Source organism: Piliocolobus tephrosceles, chromosome 1 (assembly GCF_002776525.5).
Source record: "Piliocolobus tephrosceles isolate RC106 chromosome 1, ASM277652v3, whole genome shotgun sequence".
NCBI classification, from domain to species: Eukaryota; Metazoa; Chordata; class Mammalia; order Primates; family Cercopithecidae; genus Piliocolobus; species Piliocolobus tephrosceles.
This window is the reverse complement of record NC_045434.1, coordinates 143,179,304-143,200,307: the sequence shown is the minus strand read 5'-3', so window position 1 is coordinate 143,200,307 and position 21,004 is coordinate 143,179,304. Positions and strand designations below refer to the sequence as shown.

The 21,004-nt window shown below is 33.2% G+C and overlaps 1 protein-coding gene across 1 annotated transcript in view; it reads right to left on the bottom strand.

Moving 5' to 3' along the window:
• The window catches only part of ADGRL4 (adhesion G protein-coupled receptor L4), a 116,109-nt gene that overhangs the window by 18,688 nt on the left and 76,417 nt on the right, over positions 1–21,004 (bottom strand). Inside the window, exons 8-12 of the mRNA XM_023208863.2 lie at positions 18,495–18,700; positions 13,199–13,372; positions 11,781–11,984; positions 9,463–9,683; positions 9,268–9,334 (exon numbers count right to left, since the gene is read on the bottom strand). Coding sequence (XP_023064631.1) covers positions 9,268–9,334; positions 9,463–9,683; positions 11,781–11,984; positions 13,199–13,372; positions 18,495–18,700 — 872 coding nt within the window. The remainder of the gene's footprint in view (positions 1–9,267; positions 9,335–9,462; positions 9,684–11,780; positions 11,985–13,198; positions 13,373–18,494; positions 18,701–21,004) is intronic.

Here is a 21,004-nt window from a genome sequence, read left to right as displayed (position 1 = left end):
TCTCATTCACTGGGGCCTATTGTGCAGTTGGGGGAGAGGGGAGGGATAGCATTAAGAGATATACCTAATGTAAATGACGAGTAAATGGGTGCAACACACCAACATGGCACATGTATTCATATGTAACAAACCTGCACGTTGTGCACATACCCTAGAATATAAAGTATGAAAAAACAAAGTTATAAATAGAAGAATTCCTCTAGGTATTTTTAAGGAGATAAGTCAAGATTGTAGTATTATAGTGTAAAAATCTAGTAAAACATCATATTTTATGAAATGCTGTCACTATTTCTATTTGCATGTATTACAGAAGCTTCCAATAGGATTAACTGAGATATATTAAAAGTGTTTTGTAAAGATTAAAAGACTATAGGAATGTAAAGTGAATAATAATTCTAATGACTATCTTGCTTTACCAACATCCGCAGTTTTTCCCTTTCATCATATCATTATACAACATCCTTCACTATAAAGCTACATTTAGAAGGAAATACTAGTGATGAATCTCACCTTAACCAGTTATTTCCAACTGGGCTTTAGAGACCCAAGAGTTTTTAAAAATATTTTTTGGATTTCTAATTTCTATGAGTTTTCTATGCAACTTTAAAGACATTTTCTAGTATCTGTCTTAAGGACATTACCTTTGAAGGTATTTCCAGTAAGAATATATCTCTCATATATAGGAACATATTGAAACTACCAACGTATTATTTATGTTTTTTTTATAATTCCACTTTTTCTTATTTTGAATTCCAGTTATCTATTGTTTCAAGAAGGTCAGAATAATATGAAAAAAGTGGAAAAATGTTACAGGCACTGAAATACTTATTAATATATAATATGGATAAAGATTAGAATATTAAAGTGCCTTGAACCACAGAAGTCACTGAAAGATGCACCGAACAAATATGATGACGTTAAATTAAAACACATAATTAAAATGTTAATGCCATTATCCATAACACTTAAAATTACAATGAGCAGTGTTTTTAATATAACTTTAATGTGGACATCTAAAATGTGGTGCCCAAACCATGATTTTCATGATTTTTCTCATTGTATGCTATTTATAGAGGACTGCAAAATACAATCGTATTCAAGACACTTAACATCCATGTCTAGGCTAGTGGTTCCCAGTGAAGAGAACTGGGAATATCATCCCCTAGAGGACATACGGAGAGGGATTTTTGGTTGCCATATTTAAATGGCGGTGGTGCTACTGGCATCTAGTGAGTAGAGACCAGAGATGTTTCTAAACTTATAATGGCACAGATAGGACAGCCTCCACAACAAAGATTTGGTCAAAAGTGTCAACTGTGCCATTACTGTGGAATCCTAGTCTATCACAATGCTTTTTGGTTTATATATTCCAATCAAACAATTTAGTTTTATTATCTGCCTCGGTAGATAATAATATCTAGCATTGGCAAAAGTGTCAGAAAGAGAACACTCTCATATATTGTTGGTGAACCTATCAACTGAAGTAATTGTTTTGAAGGGCAAATTGTAAATTTTAAAATCTGCATATACTTGCATTTCTTCTAAGAAGTAGCTCCTAATAATTTTATGTAATGGATACATGAAATTATATCGCAATAAAGATGATCTGTGCAGTATTACTTATACTAAGTAAACTTTGGAAATACATTAAATATTCATCCTTATGAAACTTATTAAATAAATTAGCACATAGTCATAACACACATGATAAAAAGAGGGTAGAACTGTATATTCTAACAAGGAAAAATAAGTACAATATATTACAGATAATAGACAATGCAGGTTTTTGAGTTTACAATCCAAATACACATAGAGCAGAGGTCTAGAAGGATACAGAGTAAATATTAAGAAAATGTATTTATTGAGAGAGAATGAGTGTAGGATGGCATATTCATATTTTAACCTTGCACAGTCTTGTAATATTTGCATTTTTCCTATCTTTGGCAATTTGTGCTATTAAAAAATGTAATAAGAATGTCTCACATAATAACAGATATGTCTAAACATGGCCCATCTTTTAAGGGTCATATAAAAAATTCATTTTGAGTAGGTTTAGTAAGTATTTCCTGGTGAAAGGGAATTAGATTGTAGACATATAAAGGACAATTAGAGGTTACAACAAAAAATGAATGGAGTTCTGGTCAGATTTGAAAAGAAGTTGGTAAAAGTAGTGATGATACAGCAACACACAATTATGAGAGTTTTGATTTAATTCAAATGAAAGCTCACAGTTTTTAAATAAAATGCCTTATTTGGGCATAGTTTAATTAGTATTTGCCTCAATCAAGCAAATGCTATTCTTCAATGCTGAATGTGTCTATGGGAAACTTCAGTTTCTATTTAAAAGTTAAATTATTTTTACAAACTCTTCTTTATAGTTGTGTACTTGAATCTAATCACTTACATAGTTTTAATTTAAATAATTGAGCATTGAAGATTAAAAATATTGAATAAAGAAATAAATTATGGAAATTATCTTCAGTTTGCAGCTTGCTTTACAAAGGTTTAGAAACCTCTTTTTTGTACAGCTCAAGCTTTCAAAAGCAAGGCTAGGCCTTTTCAAGTACAGTCACAATCTTAACATTTTAAATGTAGTGATTCGTAGATAGAATCAATGAGGTCACTGGTTCATATTTCAGAATTCTAAGAGATTTTTAATATTAATGACCCAAACACCTGAAGAAGTACTTTAGTAAGATCAACGCAGAACATGTTACTGTTCAAATACGTAAGTAGTTAACACTTATCAGAACAGATTAAAAGCTTAAATATTTGTTTGAAACAACATACATAATAATACATTAGTGTTGAACTAATTCTCTTCTTACTCATTTACATATTACCTCAAAGGCATTTTACATTATGTTCCCAAACCAGGCAAGCCCCAGGGCTCCATTCATAAAAATAAGCAAATACCATTTAAGGCATTAGTCTATAGTTCTTACTCTCCTAGTCCTTACTCTATGGATAAACTGTAAGGATTCCATGTAGGAATGACTGGGATTAAAGATTGCTCTATAGAGGTTTCCCTTTCTGGAGCACAAGTCTTTCTAGATTTGTTCAGAGAAATGATGAAAGCAATCTTAACCCTCATATAAGGCCATAAAAATTTGCCCCAATTGCCTACTTAAATTCGAAGTTTCACTTGTAATTGGTCTTTATTCTGGAAAATAAGTATTATTTATTCTATTACATTTCTATTGGTTTTCTTTGCAGTATTTCATATTTACTTTGTTTTAGCTAAACTTTTTCTGGTATAGTGTACTAAAGACTTCTAACAAATTCTATACAGCAACAGACACATGTATTATAATCATATCTTGCTATAATTAAATACTGTTACTTATTCACCAATATTTTAAAAATCAGGATCTAAACACACACACATACACACACACACACACACACTATAGTTGGCTACACATACATTCCCTTGCATATAATATTTTGCTGTGAAAATCATGGTTTTAAAATTGGTCTTTTTATTTAATTTTAATACAAAAATGTAGGTATAGGAATGCCATAAGATTATTCTCCAGAATGTTGTGCATTTTCCTTTTTTAATTGTTAAAAAATAAGTTAAAATTGTTGCTGTTGTTTTTACCATAGTTGTGTTATGTAGGGCTGGTATCATTCACTTCATGTGTATATTAGGAACCCAAGGCTAGGGGGTCGAAAAATAACTTCAGAAAGATCACTTAATCTTGCTTCCTCATTTATTACCATGGATATTTTTAGTGGCTCAATTAAAACATACACATAATTACTGAAGACTTACTAGGCACTTCTATACTGCAGGGTGACCAAAAAGAGGGCCACAAAGTTTTAGAATTCCAGAGTCCATCACTCACAGAGATTCCAACGTGAATAATGCAGCTCCTTGAAGACCATATTGCAATTGAATGTGACTCCTAAGGTTGTGCAGCACAGTGGCACTGATTATTGAGCAAGATGATTCTTGAGTAAGATGCAGTAAATAAATCAAGAAACGCATAGCTCTGTGATTGAGATGTAAACTAAAAATAAAATTTGAAGCCCTTCATCAACTGAATAGACTCAGTGTGCCAAGGAGACCCCAGAAAAATCTGAAAACTGAATTCCTGGACATGATGAGTTGGAAGGTCAAAAACACCTTGTTATACCCTCTCTCTTTTATGGCTTAGACAAGAGATCCCCAAACCCCAGGCCATGAACCAGTACCGCCTGAGCTCCCCATCCTGTCATATCAGCAGCAGCATTAGCTTCTCATAGGAGGGCAAACCCTATTGTGAAATGTGCATGCAAGGGATCTAAGCTACCTGCTCCTTATGAGAATCTAATGCCAATTACCCCTCCCCAACAATCTGTGGAAAAATTATCTTCCACAAAACTGGTCCCTCGTGCCAAAAAGTTGGGGATTGTTAGTTTAGAAACAACAGCTGACTGCATTAATGTTAAAACAGGAGGTCATAAAACTGCCAGAACAGACTCTTTGTGGCAATATGATACCAAATTATAAACAGGACCTAAGGCTATGCCAGGCCAGGGTAAGTCAGGCACCCCTACACTTTTAAAAAATTGGCAAATGGGAACTAATTAAGCTAAAAAGCTTCTGCACAGCAAAACAAACTATCAACAGAGTAAATAGACAACGTATGGAATGGAAGAAAATATTTGCAAATTATGCATCTGGCAAAAGTCTAATTTCAGAACCTATGAGGAACTTAAACAAATTTAGAAGAAAAAAACCAAACAACCCCATTAAAATGTGGGCAAGGGACACGAAGAGACACTGCTCAAAAGGAGACATAAACATGGCCAACAAGCATAAGAAAAAATGTTCACTGTTACTAATTATAAGAGCAATGCAAATCAAAACCACAATGAGATATCATCTCACACCTATTATTAAAGGTGAAAAAATTACAGATGCTGGTGAAGTTGGGGAGAAAAATGAATGGTTATACACTGTTGGTAGAAGTATAAATTAGTTCAACCATTGTGAAAGACATGGTGGTGATTTCTCAAAGACCTAAAAACAGAACTACCATTTGACCCAGTAATCCCATTACTGGGTATAGACCCAAAGGAATATAAATTGTTCCATCATAAAGACACATGTTCATTGCAGCACTATTCACAATAGCAAAGACACAGTATAAACTAAATGCCCATCAATGGTAGACTGAATAATGAAAATGTGGTACATATACAGCATGGAATACTGTGCAGTCATAAAAAGAATGAGTTCGTGTCCTTTGCAGGGTCGTGGATGGAACTGGAGGCCTTTATCCTTTGCAAACTAATGCAGGAACAGAAAACCAAATACCACATGCTGTCACTTATAAGTGGGAGCCAAATGATGAGATCACATGGACACAAAGATGGGAACAACAGACAATGGAGCCTACTTGAGGGTAGAGATGGAAGGATGGAGAAGATCTGATAAAATCACTAATGGGTACTAGGCTTAATACCTGCATGATGAAATAATCCATACAACAAACCCCCATGACACAAGTTTACTTATATAACAAATCTGCACATGTACCCTTGAACTTGAAAGTTAAATAAAATAAAATAAATTATAAATTAAAATAAAAGCTCTTATTTTTGTTCTGAATACTAGCATCCCAGTGAGGTATAGCAAGGACCTGACTATAAACGTGGAGGAGAAGAAATGGATGAGCTTATTTGTGGAGGTAAAAATTTGTTTAGTAGTTAATGACAATCTGGACTAAAAAGTGATTAATCTATTTTAAAAAGATTATTCTTGAATACTGTGAATAATCATGATACTTCAGTTGATGTCTGGTGTTGCCTAGTTTACAATGCTAACTACTTCTTGTTTTGCCCTTGTTCTCCCTCAAAAGGAATCTGGCATGCTTACAAGGGCTGCTTGCTTTAGTTCACACTTGCAATCCTCTGACCGTTCGCAATCATATAAAGTAGAACCTGCTTATTGTCACATCCACAAACAAGGTCCTACATCTCAATGAAGATTTTTGAATGCCTATGATGTATATACTGATCTCTTCACATCTCACCAGTATCACTTATATGTAATTACATACTTTTCTTTATCATGCGTGTTGTCTTTTTTCCTCTCATTCATACTGTAGTGGGCAGAAGATATTTCTTACATTTTCTTTGTCTTTCTATCATGTCCAGAGCACCTAATTAACATGGTGAACTTAATCATATGGTTTGGGTCTTCACCTAGCAGAATATTCTAAAGCATAGGATGACAAACTCCTAATCAGGAGGTCATTGTTATCCCCAAAATGGCAAGTGGTGATCAGTTTTGAACACCTGAACTCCATTTAAAAAGGAATCTCTACTTGGTGAAGTAGAGATTTTTTTTGTGACATAAAAGTTATGTTGTTGTTTTGTTTTTTTTTAATTCAGGGATTGTCATAAATTTACATGCCATAGCTTTTAGTAATTTTAGATTTTTAAAAATTTGGTGTTTACTTCTTTTTCCTTTCCAGATACTTGGAGCATATGTGTTTGAGTAGGGGCAGCGTGGTTGGATCTGAGATACTGGTCTTCTACTGCTAAGGCTCCACAACTCTGTGCTTGGAGGGTAGAAGGATCTGACCACCTGTTGTTATGGGGGAGCTGCATGATATCATTTTGGTTCAGTCTAGTTCTTATTACCATTGCTAGTCTTGGCTTAAGAGACAGTCTTCACTTTGATGGTATGTATAATTTACTTGGTGATCACAGTATTTCACTTCTATCTTGGTCTCTTCTATTCTTCAAAGATGTATATCCATATCTCCATTCAACCCATTCTCTTCATTGTACATATCTTCACATGACCTAGGCAGCCCTGCAACTTCTTTCCATTTCTCCAACTTATCTGTGCATATAGAATAGCTCAAGTCTTTGTGTTTTGCCCCCTCATTTTATTACTAGGGACACCATATAATCATCTTTTCTGTCCCTACTGTTGAAGAATAATCCAGTAAGCACATTGCCTGCAGGACACTCCATACAAAAGCAGATGCTAGTCTCTAGGTTCACATTTGGCTCGAAATCAGGGGATATATGCCAAATTCTCATAAAAAAAGCTCATCATAATCTGGTATTCTCATATCCCAGGGACACATGAAAATTCTACAGTCATTCTAGCAATGTGATCTCAAGATGATAATTTTACTCTTACTATTTTGATTCCATGCTCTGCAAACTTTTTTGAGTATTCCTCCACATCCAGTCTTCAGGGGGTTGGGAAACACCATCATTTTTTCTTATTGGTAGATAAAAGAAAAACTTCTAATGGAGAACATTGTCCTCCCCTAAAGGCCAAGCATGCTAACTCTGAGACATCACCCACTGAGCTCCCTTCCCCAGTCCTCTCACGGGGCTATAGCTGGTCCTTTTCTTTAATTGTGTGACCCTTGGGAAGAGTCAGGCCTAAACTATCAGTAGTTCTTTTTTAAATGTTTGGTGTTCAAGATCTCTTTGACTTTATCTTTGAGCTAGATACTATTCATGGGCAACAGGAAAAATGTCATCTAACGTTGTGTTATACAACTTAATAATAATAGCAATATGCAAGCATTAGCACAGAAGAACAAAGATAACTGGAGAAAAATAATTCACTTTGATTCAATAATTATTTAAGAATTTCTTAGTATTTAAAAAAGATACTATAAAAGATGAGAAATATTTAATTTTAGAGTAAAACTGAGGGGCCTAGCTCATTTTTTAAGCAGCCTGACCCTCTGGTTAACCTGGAAATGATTATCATACAGAGACTGTATGGGAGATAAATTGGCTCATTAACTCCAGACTGGAACAATGTGACAGTGTTCATTTAGACCTCTAGAAAAGTTTACAGGACTCATTTTTAAATAATTTCATCTAAATTCTCTGTATCTTACTATAAAATAATCCAAATTAGTCCTACATAAGCAACTGTTAAAAACTATTTCAGAGAACACTTCCCCTTTCTTATTTTAGAGAAGTATGCTCCTGTTTTTGTTGTTTCAGTATAATTTCTGTCATTCTACTTTTAATCTAAACAGTAAGAGTCATTGCAGCACGGACCTTTCACTTGTACAAAACAATGGCAAAGATGGATTTTCCTATGGTGAGAAAATCAGTAAAATTAGGATATGCAGAATATGCCATCACATGAAATACATCAGAGCAATCCATAAAAATATGTGAGTGGGACACCATTTTATATTCTTATGTGGGCTGGAAATTTTGGAGCCATAATAAATTAACTCAAATTGTTTTAGCTTAAATCTGGCCCTTGGCTTTTCTTTTATAAAATATTGTTTTATTTATTGTGAGAATTATAAATGAGCTTTTGTGATGAATAGAAAGTATAGTTTATGAATGCACTTGATTTCACCCACACCACTGCAAAATAAAGCTTGATGAAAATTCTCTGCTTTGCATTTCAACTTTCTCCATTTAGCAGTACCCTCATAACCATAAAAAACTCAAAGGAAAGAGGAAGAGAGAAAAAGAAATTCAAAAAGATGACTAGCCTATGGTCAACACATATGGAACAAAGTTGTCCAAAATATTGCCATAACTTCTCTACTGATAATTCATGCCACTCTAGAGTCTTGTCAGACCTCCCAGATTCATTGACAGACTATTATATTCAGAAAGACTGTTGAAAACTTTCAGCACTTAGAAATGCTCTTCAGACATATAAAAATGTCTCTATTTATAATGGAACATATAATACCTGCCAAATTTGTAGGTTTGAAACCACTTCCAATAAGAATTAAAAGGCTCTCTTCCTTGCTGAAATAGGACTATCTCAATATATGACTTGTCTGTTCATAAGAAATAGTGAGTTCTTGTCTCTGATGTTGCAATTTAGTTTAAAATCACTTTATGATGACAGGGTACATAAAGATGATAAAACTATAAAGATGACAGTCTAATCTTCAAAGATGACCAATCATCGACAAAAGATTAAATAACGTAACATCTAAAATGCCAGATTATCAGCTGGTTGGCACACTCTCTGTGTTGAAGTATGCCAAGGTATTACTGATAAGTGAAAAATGCTTTTTCCTCTATGTTATGCAGACATCTATCCTCCATCAAGAGGGGCAAAAGAATTGTAATAGCTTTGAATTTACAAGATATACATGTATTTTTCAATTACAATATATGTAAAATGCTGATAAGTGATATACTGTAAAACATTCAAATTCTTTTTTTAAAAAATAACACCTTGTTACTGGAAATTTTAAGCACTCTATAATCATCACTTTTTTGAATTGTAATAACAATTTTATATATACATACAAGAATGATTAGGCATGCTGGTCCTATAAAACTCCAAATAAAGTTGTTTTCTGTGCTAAGCCAACATCTGAAAAGTAAATAAAAGATTAATCTATAAGCATGTTTGCATGTACTTTAACATAGCAAAATTATCAAGGATATGCAAAGCACATTCAAAATTGTGTTTCAAATGCCCATGAAATCATTTTAACTTACACTTTGGTTGTGCCATAGTATCTGTATCCTAGTGCTGCTGAAAATCCAACTACCACGGCTGGGCTTAGATAGCCAAAGATATAAAAATTCTTGTGCAAAAATCCCTTGTTGTAGATGACTCCCACAACAATGAGATAGAGATGTATGCCTTCAATGCACATCCATGCAAAGGCAGCTAAAAAGAAGTAGTGTAGCAGTCCGGCAATGATTGAACAGAAGAGCTAGAAATCAAAGAAAAAAAAAACATTGGCAGTGTTTGCTTTAAAATTATCATAACATACAATCTCAACTTGTGCTGTAAATCACAACTTTCTTTATACTATAAAGTATACCACATATTTTAATGATGAATTATGTTAAAATATCATGTCAGTTCTTAAAGATGCACTAGCTCTAGCTGATTTAGGAAAACAACTGTGCTTCATCAACATGAAATATTAACCAATCTTGTGATAGAACTAAGTTACTGTTTTTGTCCACAGGTTTATAACTTTCATATATTTATGTTATGTGATAAATTGTGGATTGTTCACATGTAAACCATGGTATCTTGGTGAATATGTTAGGATTTAAATTGATTTCGGTTTTGGAGATACCTCTCTTTTCCTTTATTTTATTCATGCTCAAAGAATGAAAATGACTTACAATACTCTGCTAAACAAAATAAAATAAATATCTTAGGTGACAAAAATAAAATTTACAAAATAGATTAATAATATATTTCATCAAAATATCCATTATAGAATTACTTTAAATTGTTAGGATTATCATGTAAATTTGAGATGGCTTTCACTTAAACATTCTTTTCAGTGTTTATTTCTCATCTAGAGCTAAAGTTAGGCCTGTAAGAAATAACAGAAAAAGAAGTAGTTATCCTTTCTCATAGTAGTAAAAAAAACAAAATATAATTCAAGATTAGTGATATGACATACTAAATATGTTAGAGAGTACTCTATAAGGCTGGGGAACAGAAAGATCATTGGCAATTAAAATTTGGAAATCACTAGCAAGGAAGTGGGATTGAGGAAAAATGGGACACATTTAATAGGTGAAAAGTAGTTGAAAGTAAACACTGTAAGGAGTAGTTTTGGGGTGAAGATAATGGTGGAAGATAACTGATAGAGGAACTAGGCATTGGAGGATAGTGGGAGATACATAAAATTGGAAAGTGTTACAAATACCACTGCAAAACATAAAAACAGATAAGGAGTTTACAGTCTGGTGTATACTATTTAAAATAAACACTTCTTGCCATCTACTTCAGAAGAAAACCTTGCTAACTGATTGTTAGTTTCAGTCTTTGAAAGATTTCTAAGAATGGAAATATGGAGGCAATTTCACTTTTTGTGGTCATGAGAATACACTTCTCCAATCTCCAACTGCAAGGGGTGCAAATGACCTAAGGCTTCAGCTGCAGCTGTAGGAAATCCATTGCTCTTCCCACTTCTCATAGGCTGCTGCCAGCCCATGACTGAGCACAGCAGGGTTATTGCTGTGAGAAACAAAGGATTCCTCTTACAAAGGATTCCTGCTCCTGAGGGACAAAAGATTTCCCTGACAGGTAACTTTGGTTCAAGGACTTCCAAGAGGATTCCTTAACACCTGTGCTGACTTTTCCTTAGAGCTGCATTACTGTGTGGAACGCTTTTGCCCACTCTTCTTTTCTTCCCTCAGGATCATACCTGAATCTTGGCCTGATAGCTTTCCAAGCCTCTCTCTTCCCATTTGCTCTCACCAGCAATTCCCTTAATAAATCTATTGCATGTTTAACCCCATCTTAACACCTGCTTCTAGGAGGACCCAGACCAATACAATATGAAACCATTTGGGAAGGTTCAAATGGTTCAAAATCAATAATCTTGGGAAATGAGAAGTTAGAAAAGAAACTAGGTAAAACCAATTTATCACATTCCAACCTATAAACTGTGACTGCATTTATGTTCAGTCCCCATTCTAAGACAAACTTTATTTCTAACTCTCTCTCTTCTTGGTCTTTGTTTAACGTCCATTTAAAAAAAAAAAAAAAAAAAACAAAAAAAAAACAGAACAACAAAAAATGTATTTATTCAGTTTGTTGCAAAGTTTTAATTTGTCCCAATAATTCATCATAATGAGGGCCATTTTTGCTGAATGGACTCAATCAGTAGTTTGCTTAGCTGTGTTAGTATTATCAAACTTAGACAGGATAGCTGAAGCACAAATTATAGAGTATGTCTGCCCTATTAAACCCTAAATTACAATTAATGTTTCTATGACATACACATTTAAGAAAGTACACATATCATAGGACAAAAACAGAGATTAGGATGCCTACATACCTTATTAGTATTTGTATTGATCCCAACAAGAAAAACAAGTTCAGCAAGAAATAGGCTACAACAAAGATTTTTGTGAATTGTTGTCCTGGTGCTTTGAATTTCACTGAAGAACCAGAAGGTAAAAATGCATATGGCAAGACAAATCAGTGAAATAATTATTCCTAGTTGAGTGATCCTTGTAAGAATATTATAATCTTTAATACCCTAAGGGAAAATAATAATAAAGCTGTTAAAAGAATAACTCAGTAACTTGTCAAAGGAACTACAACATATAATGAACTTCCTTTTTTGGTGAAACATTAATAAAAATGTTCATAAAATGTAAAACTATAAATATGCATTTAGATGAGAAAAATTTTGTACTTTTGAAAATCCTCAATATCCACATAAATCTGATGTAAATTATGTAGCACTTCAACAGTTCAGTAATTGGTGATTTTTTTCTAGGCATAGTATCAGTATTAGTACATGGTTTAACAATGTTATCGTCATTAATTTCATTACATTAGAAAGGCAATCCATTATTGTAATGTGAAAATGGTTAATTAAAACAGATTTTTCAGTGGTAAGACTAAGTCTTATGTCTATGCAGTGATTCATCTAAAACGCGAGAAACAAAGGTGTTAGCAATGCTGAATATAAGGATTATCAGTAATATTGTTCAGAAACTTTAAAATATAAAATGTTGGTTTTATCCTAACTAGATGAATACTTATGTTTATATAAAGAATAGATGTTTATTTGCTTAACTTCAGGAAAAAATCATCGTTAGGACTGACACTATGTTTACGTAGATTTATTTGGTTACTTTATATATTTAATGATAGATTATAAATAAATATAATGGAGATGATAGCACAGAGCTATAAAATAAGAAATTATGTGATAAATATACAATGTAAGTAAGATATTTCAAAAGCAAAATACATATCATGAAACCATTCACCTAGAGAGATTCTTCATGTTTAAAAATCGTGTGGAGTTCTACATTGCTAAAAATATGATGTTAGTTGTAAGTGTGCTAATAGTTATTGGCCAACTGTCAAATATTTTCAGGAGCTTTGACATGTATAAAAATAAATTGTCATCACAAAAAAGTGCCTTTAAATTCCATGATACATTAAAATGGGCAAATGGCTCTTGAAAGCAGCATTACAAACTAATTTTATATGTAATCTACCAGATATTACAGACTAGATAAGTCTGACTAGAAATAATCTTAAATGTATACTAGATATGTTCTAGAAGGTAGGTAGGAAAACAGACAGAAAGAAAGATCCTGTTGGGGTTTTGTCTGTTATACTAAATGTGCTATCTAAACCCAAGAAAAATATATAAAAAATTAAATATTATCTTGAATAACATGAAAAAAACAGAAAAAGGAACATTTATAAATATGAAGGGGAAAGTTCTCTTACAATGGAAGGCCCAGAGGACATCAAAATTGCAAAATGTGTCAGGTGATTACATCGGCATGAGGTGTGGGTCTCATTTGAGTATGTCAGCTCACAGCCCTCTGAAGACCAGGTGCCATTCATGGTATCAGGTGAGTAATTCCAAAATGCACATAGACTCTTATACCTATCTGTGATCTGAAAAAAAGATATTTTACTGATGAAAAAAAGATAAAAAGTTACATACATAGTATTGCTTTTGTCATACTTAAAATACCATTAATGTGATTGAAACAATGCCTTAACAGTGAAACACAAAACAAATTATAAAAAATAAAGGCGGCTATGTGGAATAATGGAAATTTATGTTGCAACAATGCTATATTTCATCAATTTTGTCTCACAAATGTGATAATTTTTATTAAATTATTCATGTCATTTACCACAGTGCATAATTTTCATTTGCATCTTCATTCAGTACATGTTTGTTGAGTATTGACTAGATATTTGTCACTAATCTAGGTACTAAAAATACAACAGTGAACAAAAGAGAAAAAATTGTTTGCATTGTTGACATTACATTCTAGTTAGAGATGAAAAATTACTCAATGAGAAAAGTAACCCTGGATAAGAAAAAAGAAATTGATATGGAGCGTTGTCCAAGGGGATGTCTCCTAGATTATGTCTAAGCAGGTACTTCAATGAAGTGAAGTGGGGATCCAACAGACTTGGGAACAGAGAGTTCCAAACAGTTGGAAATGCAAATGGACAAGCTCTGAAGTGAGACTGACCAGAGGCATTCCAGAAACTTGTAAAAGCCAGTTAAGTTAGAGCACAGTAAGTGAGGTAAAGAATAGTGAAGACGAGATCAGATACAGATATAGGACAGATGACACACAGACAGTGTGATAGTTATTCAATAAACGGTGGCGTTCTTATCATACTTTTATATTAACTAATCATAACACCACACCTAATGTATGGTTTAATAATAATTTATCAATAAAATGTTGAACTTGTAGAAATAAAAACTATTTCCAGTTATATAACAATTTACACTTAACTAGGTGCTTGCTCTCTTACTTTGTTTAGTTCAACCCTCATAAACGCTCTCTGAAATAAATGCTATATTATGTTAAGAGGCCAAAACATGTTATTTTAAGGTGTATTTAAGACTAAACATTGATAAATGGAGTAATATAGAATCAAATTCCAATTTTCAGACAACTATTTATTAAAGAAAACATATCTTGAGTGTCAAATGTATGATATATACTGTTCAAGGAGTGAGGATTATCAATCAAAAAGATAAAGTATCAGCTCTTCAAGGATGATAGAAACTCAGATGATTTAAATGCAGTAAGATAATTGTTTAATGGAATAGATGCTAAATACAACCCTTAGGTCAATAGTTGGAGCACTGACAAAAACAGTGTGAGTTTTTTTGGAATGAGTCTGGAAAGAGAATTGAGTTAAAATTGTAGAGATTGCTAGAAGTTTGTCAAGGAGGCCAAGCTACATGAAGAAAACTGAAATTCTTTTAGATCCTCAAAAAGAGCCAGGGAAGTGCCTAATTCTAGAGAAAGCAGAGGGACTGTAGAATTGAGGAGCCAGACTAAGTTGTGATTATGCGTACCATTCAAAAACAGACTTAAGTGAGGGTCTGTTTACACATTGATCTTCCACCATGTCCCACCATATTTTCTTAATTTTCCTAATCCTTCCAACCAGACTTCTGTCTGGAGTAGATAGGAAAGGAAGAACGTTTCTTCCTGAGAAACTGACTGGCCAAAAATAAACTGCTTTTGGGTACTGACATTCAGGGTCTTCCAATGCCATGGCCAGGAGCCTGCCTGATGAAAACTCTAGTGAAGCACACCACTGCCACAAGGCCAAGAGAGCACACCGTGTCTCATTATTAAATGGGAATGGGTGGTCACGAACCCCCAGACATCTGAGGACAAGCTCCAACAAGAAAGACAGGGCACCAAGGTGAACGATCCAAACAAAGAAAGTCAAGAGCAAGATGACGCAGGGAGCAGAAAAGAGTTTTTTTTTAAAAAATATAAATGATATCTCAGAGAGATGAGATACTATACCCATTAAACAAAATCAGGATTGAAAAAATAAAGTTTCTCAGTGAAAATAAAGTATAAAGTAAAAATAAAAAAAAGTTACAAGAAAAATTAAAAATAGGAATGAAAAAGTTTAAAAACTCCAAATATTAGAAGCTCAGCTGGGAAGTCTAATACATACTAAGAGGAACAGAAAAAGAGAGCAGAGATACTGGACAGGGAGAGATTACCAAAGAAATCATTGTAGAAAATTCCCTAAAGCTGAAACCGTACATTTTCAGACTGAACAGACTCACCAGATGTTTACTGCAATTAATGAAGGAAGATTCACACCAAAGTACATCTTAAAGATTTTGGAATATCAAGAATAAAGATTCCAAAACTTTAAGAGAGAGATAAAGAGAAAGAGACTGATTGCATTCAAAAGACAATATATTTTAATTAAAATATTAAATGCATTCAATTTCTCCAGGTTACCCTTGAAAGCTAGAAGACATATGAACCGGGTATAGAAAGATCTGAGAAAAAAACATAACTCTGTACGTGGTATTTATCTAACAAGTATAAGGTTAAGGTAGAAAAACATATTTGTGTGTGTGTGTATATTTGTATATTTATATAAAATCTAATAATGCAAGAGCTTAAAAAATTGACCTTCTCTGCTTCCTCTCTCAAGCAGCCACTGGAGAATATGCCACCAAAATACATACATAAACTAAGAAAGAGGAAGACATTGCTGGAGGAAACATGGCATCTGACACAGGAGAGGAGTGAGGTGAATGGTGAATGATATGTGAAAATGATAGGGGGAAGGGAAGGCATGCCCATGCTGATAAATGACCCAGGGGTAGATCATCCAGACAGCATCAAGGTTACAGAGCCTTGGGAAGGATGTCTCCAAGACAACAAACTGGCTGATAGATAAGCTTACTTGTTTGAATGTTTTGAAAAGAGATTTATAATTCTGTCAAATATTTTGGAGACAAATTAACAATGGATAAATAGAAATATAAGCAAATGAAAATAAACGAATTTATTAACACCAGGAAAATGACTGAACTCCATGCTTCAGTTGTGAATAACACACCAATTTATAGTATTATAAACACTGAAAACCGATTTAACCAAAAATTGGAAGTAAGCATGAGTGGATGGATGGTTGAGAGAGTGTGTATATCACAGCAGAAGATGTGTGTAAGAAAACTAAATCTGAATCTTCCATAGATGGAAGTCAGCAGATTACATCTACTTTTTAGAAGCTTAAGATAAGAGAAGTTACTACTTTTTGGTTTTTTGGTTGAAGATGATCCAGTACCAAAGGGGAATGGTTTTAGTTTTTATGAGGCGGAGACTTGAGTCTTTTTATTAACTGAGACACTGACACTAATGTGGAGAGATCCACGAAAGATGAGATGGTGGATGGAGCATAATTTCTTGGGAAGTAGACTGGTATGGATGTAGTGGGCCAAACTGGCCAGGAGTATCATAGTTTTTGAGAGCATGGACTCTGGAGGAAGGCTGCAGGGGCTTGAAACCTTTTTCTACCAGATAATTGTTGAGTGACCATGAGCAAATTATTTCATCTCACAGGCTCAGTTTCCTCATCTATAAAATAGTAATAATAGTATGTACTTCATATGGCTTTTGTAAGCATTAAATGAGTTTTTTTTTGTTGTTTGCTTTTTTTTGGTTTTTTGTTTTTTTTTTTTTTAAGTAAAAAATTTAGAATACTGCCTGGTTTCTAATCTAAGCACTATGTAATTATTGATTGCTATGATAATTGTTAATATTACTATAATTAGTGTTACTATTCTTCTGAGGTACTGTAGAAGTATGTATCAATCAGTCAAATCACAGATAAATTATCAGGGAACCAGGACACTGAAGATATTATTTATGAGATAGTTTTTATTACATCAGGTGAAAAAATGGGACCAAAATTTCATTCTCAGAGAGAGGGAACTAGAGACTAAATAGGTCTATTGTCAGAGAAGAGTGGTGAAATTTCATAACGGTCATTACTTTGAATGAAAAATACATTTGAGCAGAAAGGCAGATAAAAGCAATTAAGTTTTCCCAGGAATTACTGTGAAGAGTTTTTGTTTAAATAAGCATTTTGTTTTGTGTCTTTGTCAAACAGGGATTGGTGAAGTGGGTTGTTCTTGGTAACTCTTTAGCTGTCAAAACATTCTACTGATAAAAAACAGAAAAACCGTCAGACCATGTAAAAGAATAGTGTTTGGTTTCTAGTATTAAAAGTGTATTTTGCATTTAGCATCTTAAAAAGAAGTCTAAGTTTGGTTTCCAGTCTTAAACAATTTCACATCTTCTTTTTCCCTCAACATGCTGCTTACCGTTATTTAAGTTTGATTTACTATTATTTACTTGCATTTTTAATACATTTAGTTTCTCTCTACCTTCGATGTTTTTACTTAACAGTGGCATGTTTGTATTGTGTGTAAGCAAATATATTATTTTTTTTTTTTAGAAAGCCCCTTTTCTCCCATAATAATGCAAATATAATTGCTCAACTTCAAGGTACTTCAAATGGAACTTCAAAAGTACTTGAATCATGTACTAGAACTGAAATTCTGTTGGAAGTTTAAGATAAAATCAATTGTGAAATTGTTGCAAATAACCTGTGATTCTGAGTTGCCGCCAATTATTTTTAACTAAAATAGCTAAATAGTTGGTTAGTTCTAATCACGCTTTTTTATTGTATAACTTTAATTATATGAACCTGAAAAGTGATATAGAATAAAAAATAAGAGTAAAATGGCCTCCACTAATTTCTTTATGAAATATTGTAAATTTTGCTAAGATTTTCTTTTAATCAACACCAGAATCCCTTCAAATATTATTTTAAATGACAAGTATTAATAAAACACCTCACTTATTACACAAGTGATATTTATTTATTTCTCGGATTGTGATACTTTTTAATAACTCATTCTTTGAAACTATGGATATTTCCAAAATAAATAGTGTACTTAAAAAAAACAAAAATATTGCTTATTTCCAGAAAATCAAATTAATAAATTGTTTGGTATTAATTAGAATGTGTAAAGAGCCCTGAAAGTACAAAAATATTTTGTAGAAAAATTAGTTAAAACCACTTCACTCTTTTAATTTCAAATCTGTATTTTTAAACTCAAGAACTTAGATAATTTATGTGACACAACAAAGAGTCCACTTCTCTGACTATATCACAATCATAGCCAATAACTACCAGAAAAACAGCTTACCTTTCGGTGACTTAATGTAAATGTTATTTTTTCAAGTTCATACAACGTGGGTGGGTTTGAGCTCACTGAGACTGAAATTACTGAAGATATGACTCTTTCCTCCTCTTCAGAATTATCATAATTTTGAGGTTTCAATAAGAAGTTATCAGATGATGAAAGCAAAGGACCAATATTCTTATAATACAAAAATGCAACTGCAACATTGCCTATCAATAAAATAAGTATATTTAGTGAAATTCTTATAAAACAAAGTGTATTTACACTCAAGATAAACATAAAAATTGAATAGAGAAACATTTTACATTAGGAAGTTATACAAATACCCAGATACTGAAATATGGACCACAATAAGCCCATGCCTGCATTGTTAAACCATAGTAAGACATATTCTCTGACCTCTAAGATTTTGAAGGTAAGTATCCCCTTTGCATAAGCTATCTTTAGAAGAAAAATAGTCCTAGATAAATTTACACCAAAATCCTGACCAAGAACCAGAGTGTGAAGTGTATTCACTTGAATAATAAAATTTTGAGTTATTATGTCCTCATATAAATATATGAATTTAAGAGGTATTGGGAGGAAATTATCACGGGCTGATAGAATCAAGAAAATTTAGAGTTGAAGGAGTTGTAACATGCCACTGAGTTCAAACTTATGCCCAATGAAATGGTTTCTATTTAATATTGATAACATGTAATTATGCAATGTCAGGGTAGAAAATTTATTTCCTTGAGAGGCGGCCATTATCCATGTCCCCTAAAACTCACCAAATGCAGTACAGCAGCATATAACCAAATAGCACAAAATTATAAATACAAATATTAATATCATCAAATACAAAGGACTGTAATAACAAAACTGGAAACCTCCACATCACATGAATAAATAGAATTATTTGGATATGACTGTGTGAGCTAGAAGTTGCCAAAGTGTATTGCTATTTATGTTTTCTCTCTTAATCTTAAAAGGCACCTCAAGAGACATTGTTAAGAGCCTTGCGAAACCCAGATACATTACATAAAGGATTTTCCTCAAGTGCCATCTTACAAAACTTATATTAAAGAAAGTATGACATCATTGGGCTAGTGAAATTATGACTCCAAAAGATGGCAACTATCCCAGCCTTTCCTATATATAGACAAGGGCCTGAGGCAGGACTTGGATACCTGTTAGGTCAACATGACCAGGTCCAGTTGATGAACCACGTCGTGGGACAGTGGCATCTCAGGAGTTGTAGTAGAAGATGATTCAAAATCAAATGACAAATCAAAAGTATAAAATGGATTTTAAAAATCTACTAGTTACTGCTTTCCTTTGTGAATAAAAATATTTATTTAACATCATTTTTTGACTTTTGGCATGGGGTGCCACAGAGAATCCTCCAAAACATCTTCTCACCTCCTTTCAAATATATTGTCTCAGTATTTATTTTTCCATTCCCAGGGTTTTGAACTTCTTCAATTCCTGTGATTTCTCACGAATTCGAGGCTTGATCTAGCTTTGAATTTTCTTATCAAACCTGTACCTTTTATTAAAAAATTAGGGGTTTATTCACTAACAAAGAGTATAAAAACTTTGAATAATTTGAACAGAGTAGATCATTTCCTAATAAATCATCATCCATCCTTCCTAGTTTTTCTTCTTCACAATGCTTACTGTAGTCTTTTTGCCCTAATATCTGTCCTACATTTGTTAACATTACCATATGTTTACCAGGAACCAGACATAACCTTCAATTCAATTGACAGAACACATATCTGAGCATTTGTAAATGCTAAGTTCTGGAGATTTTGTTTTAGAATTAATACTGATATATGTTTGTTTAAAGATTCCCATTCAGTAGGTCTTCTTCCTTATTCTTATTTTGTTGCTTCTAATTCTTTTGAATGAAATTAATAGTTTTTTATTTTGTGGTCCAAGCATAAGTTGCTTTCCAAACTATTAGAAAACTACTGAGGTGACAAGAGTTATGATTTTTCCTTATGTTAAACTCCCAAATCAATCTTACCCACATACACTATGCAATGAACTCCTTAGAGAATCATTGCTCTCAAACTGCTTTATTGCCACTTTAACTTGAGAATAACTAAAACCACTTCTCGATAGAGCTTCATATGCTGCTCTATTTTTTCACATAAATGTTGATTTCATAAGTAATTTGAAAATAAATATGTGAAATCTCTTAAGAAAAGTCTGTTATCTTTTTATCATAAAACGATAGATCAGAGCATTGAATCTTGATCTGTTCATTCTCAACCCTTCCTCCTTATGCTTCAAAAATTCAGTCTATAAAAAAATATATATTTAAAAATCCAGGGGCCAGGTACCATGGCTCAGGTCTGTAATCCCGAGAGGCTAAAGTGGGAGAATCATTTGAGGCAGGAGTTCGAGACCAGCCTGGGAAAAATGGCAAAACCATGTCTCTACCAAAAACAGAATAATTAGCCAGGCATGGTGGCATGTTTCTTTGGTCCCAGCTACTTGGGAGATTCAGGTGGAAGGATCGCTGG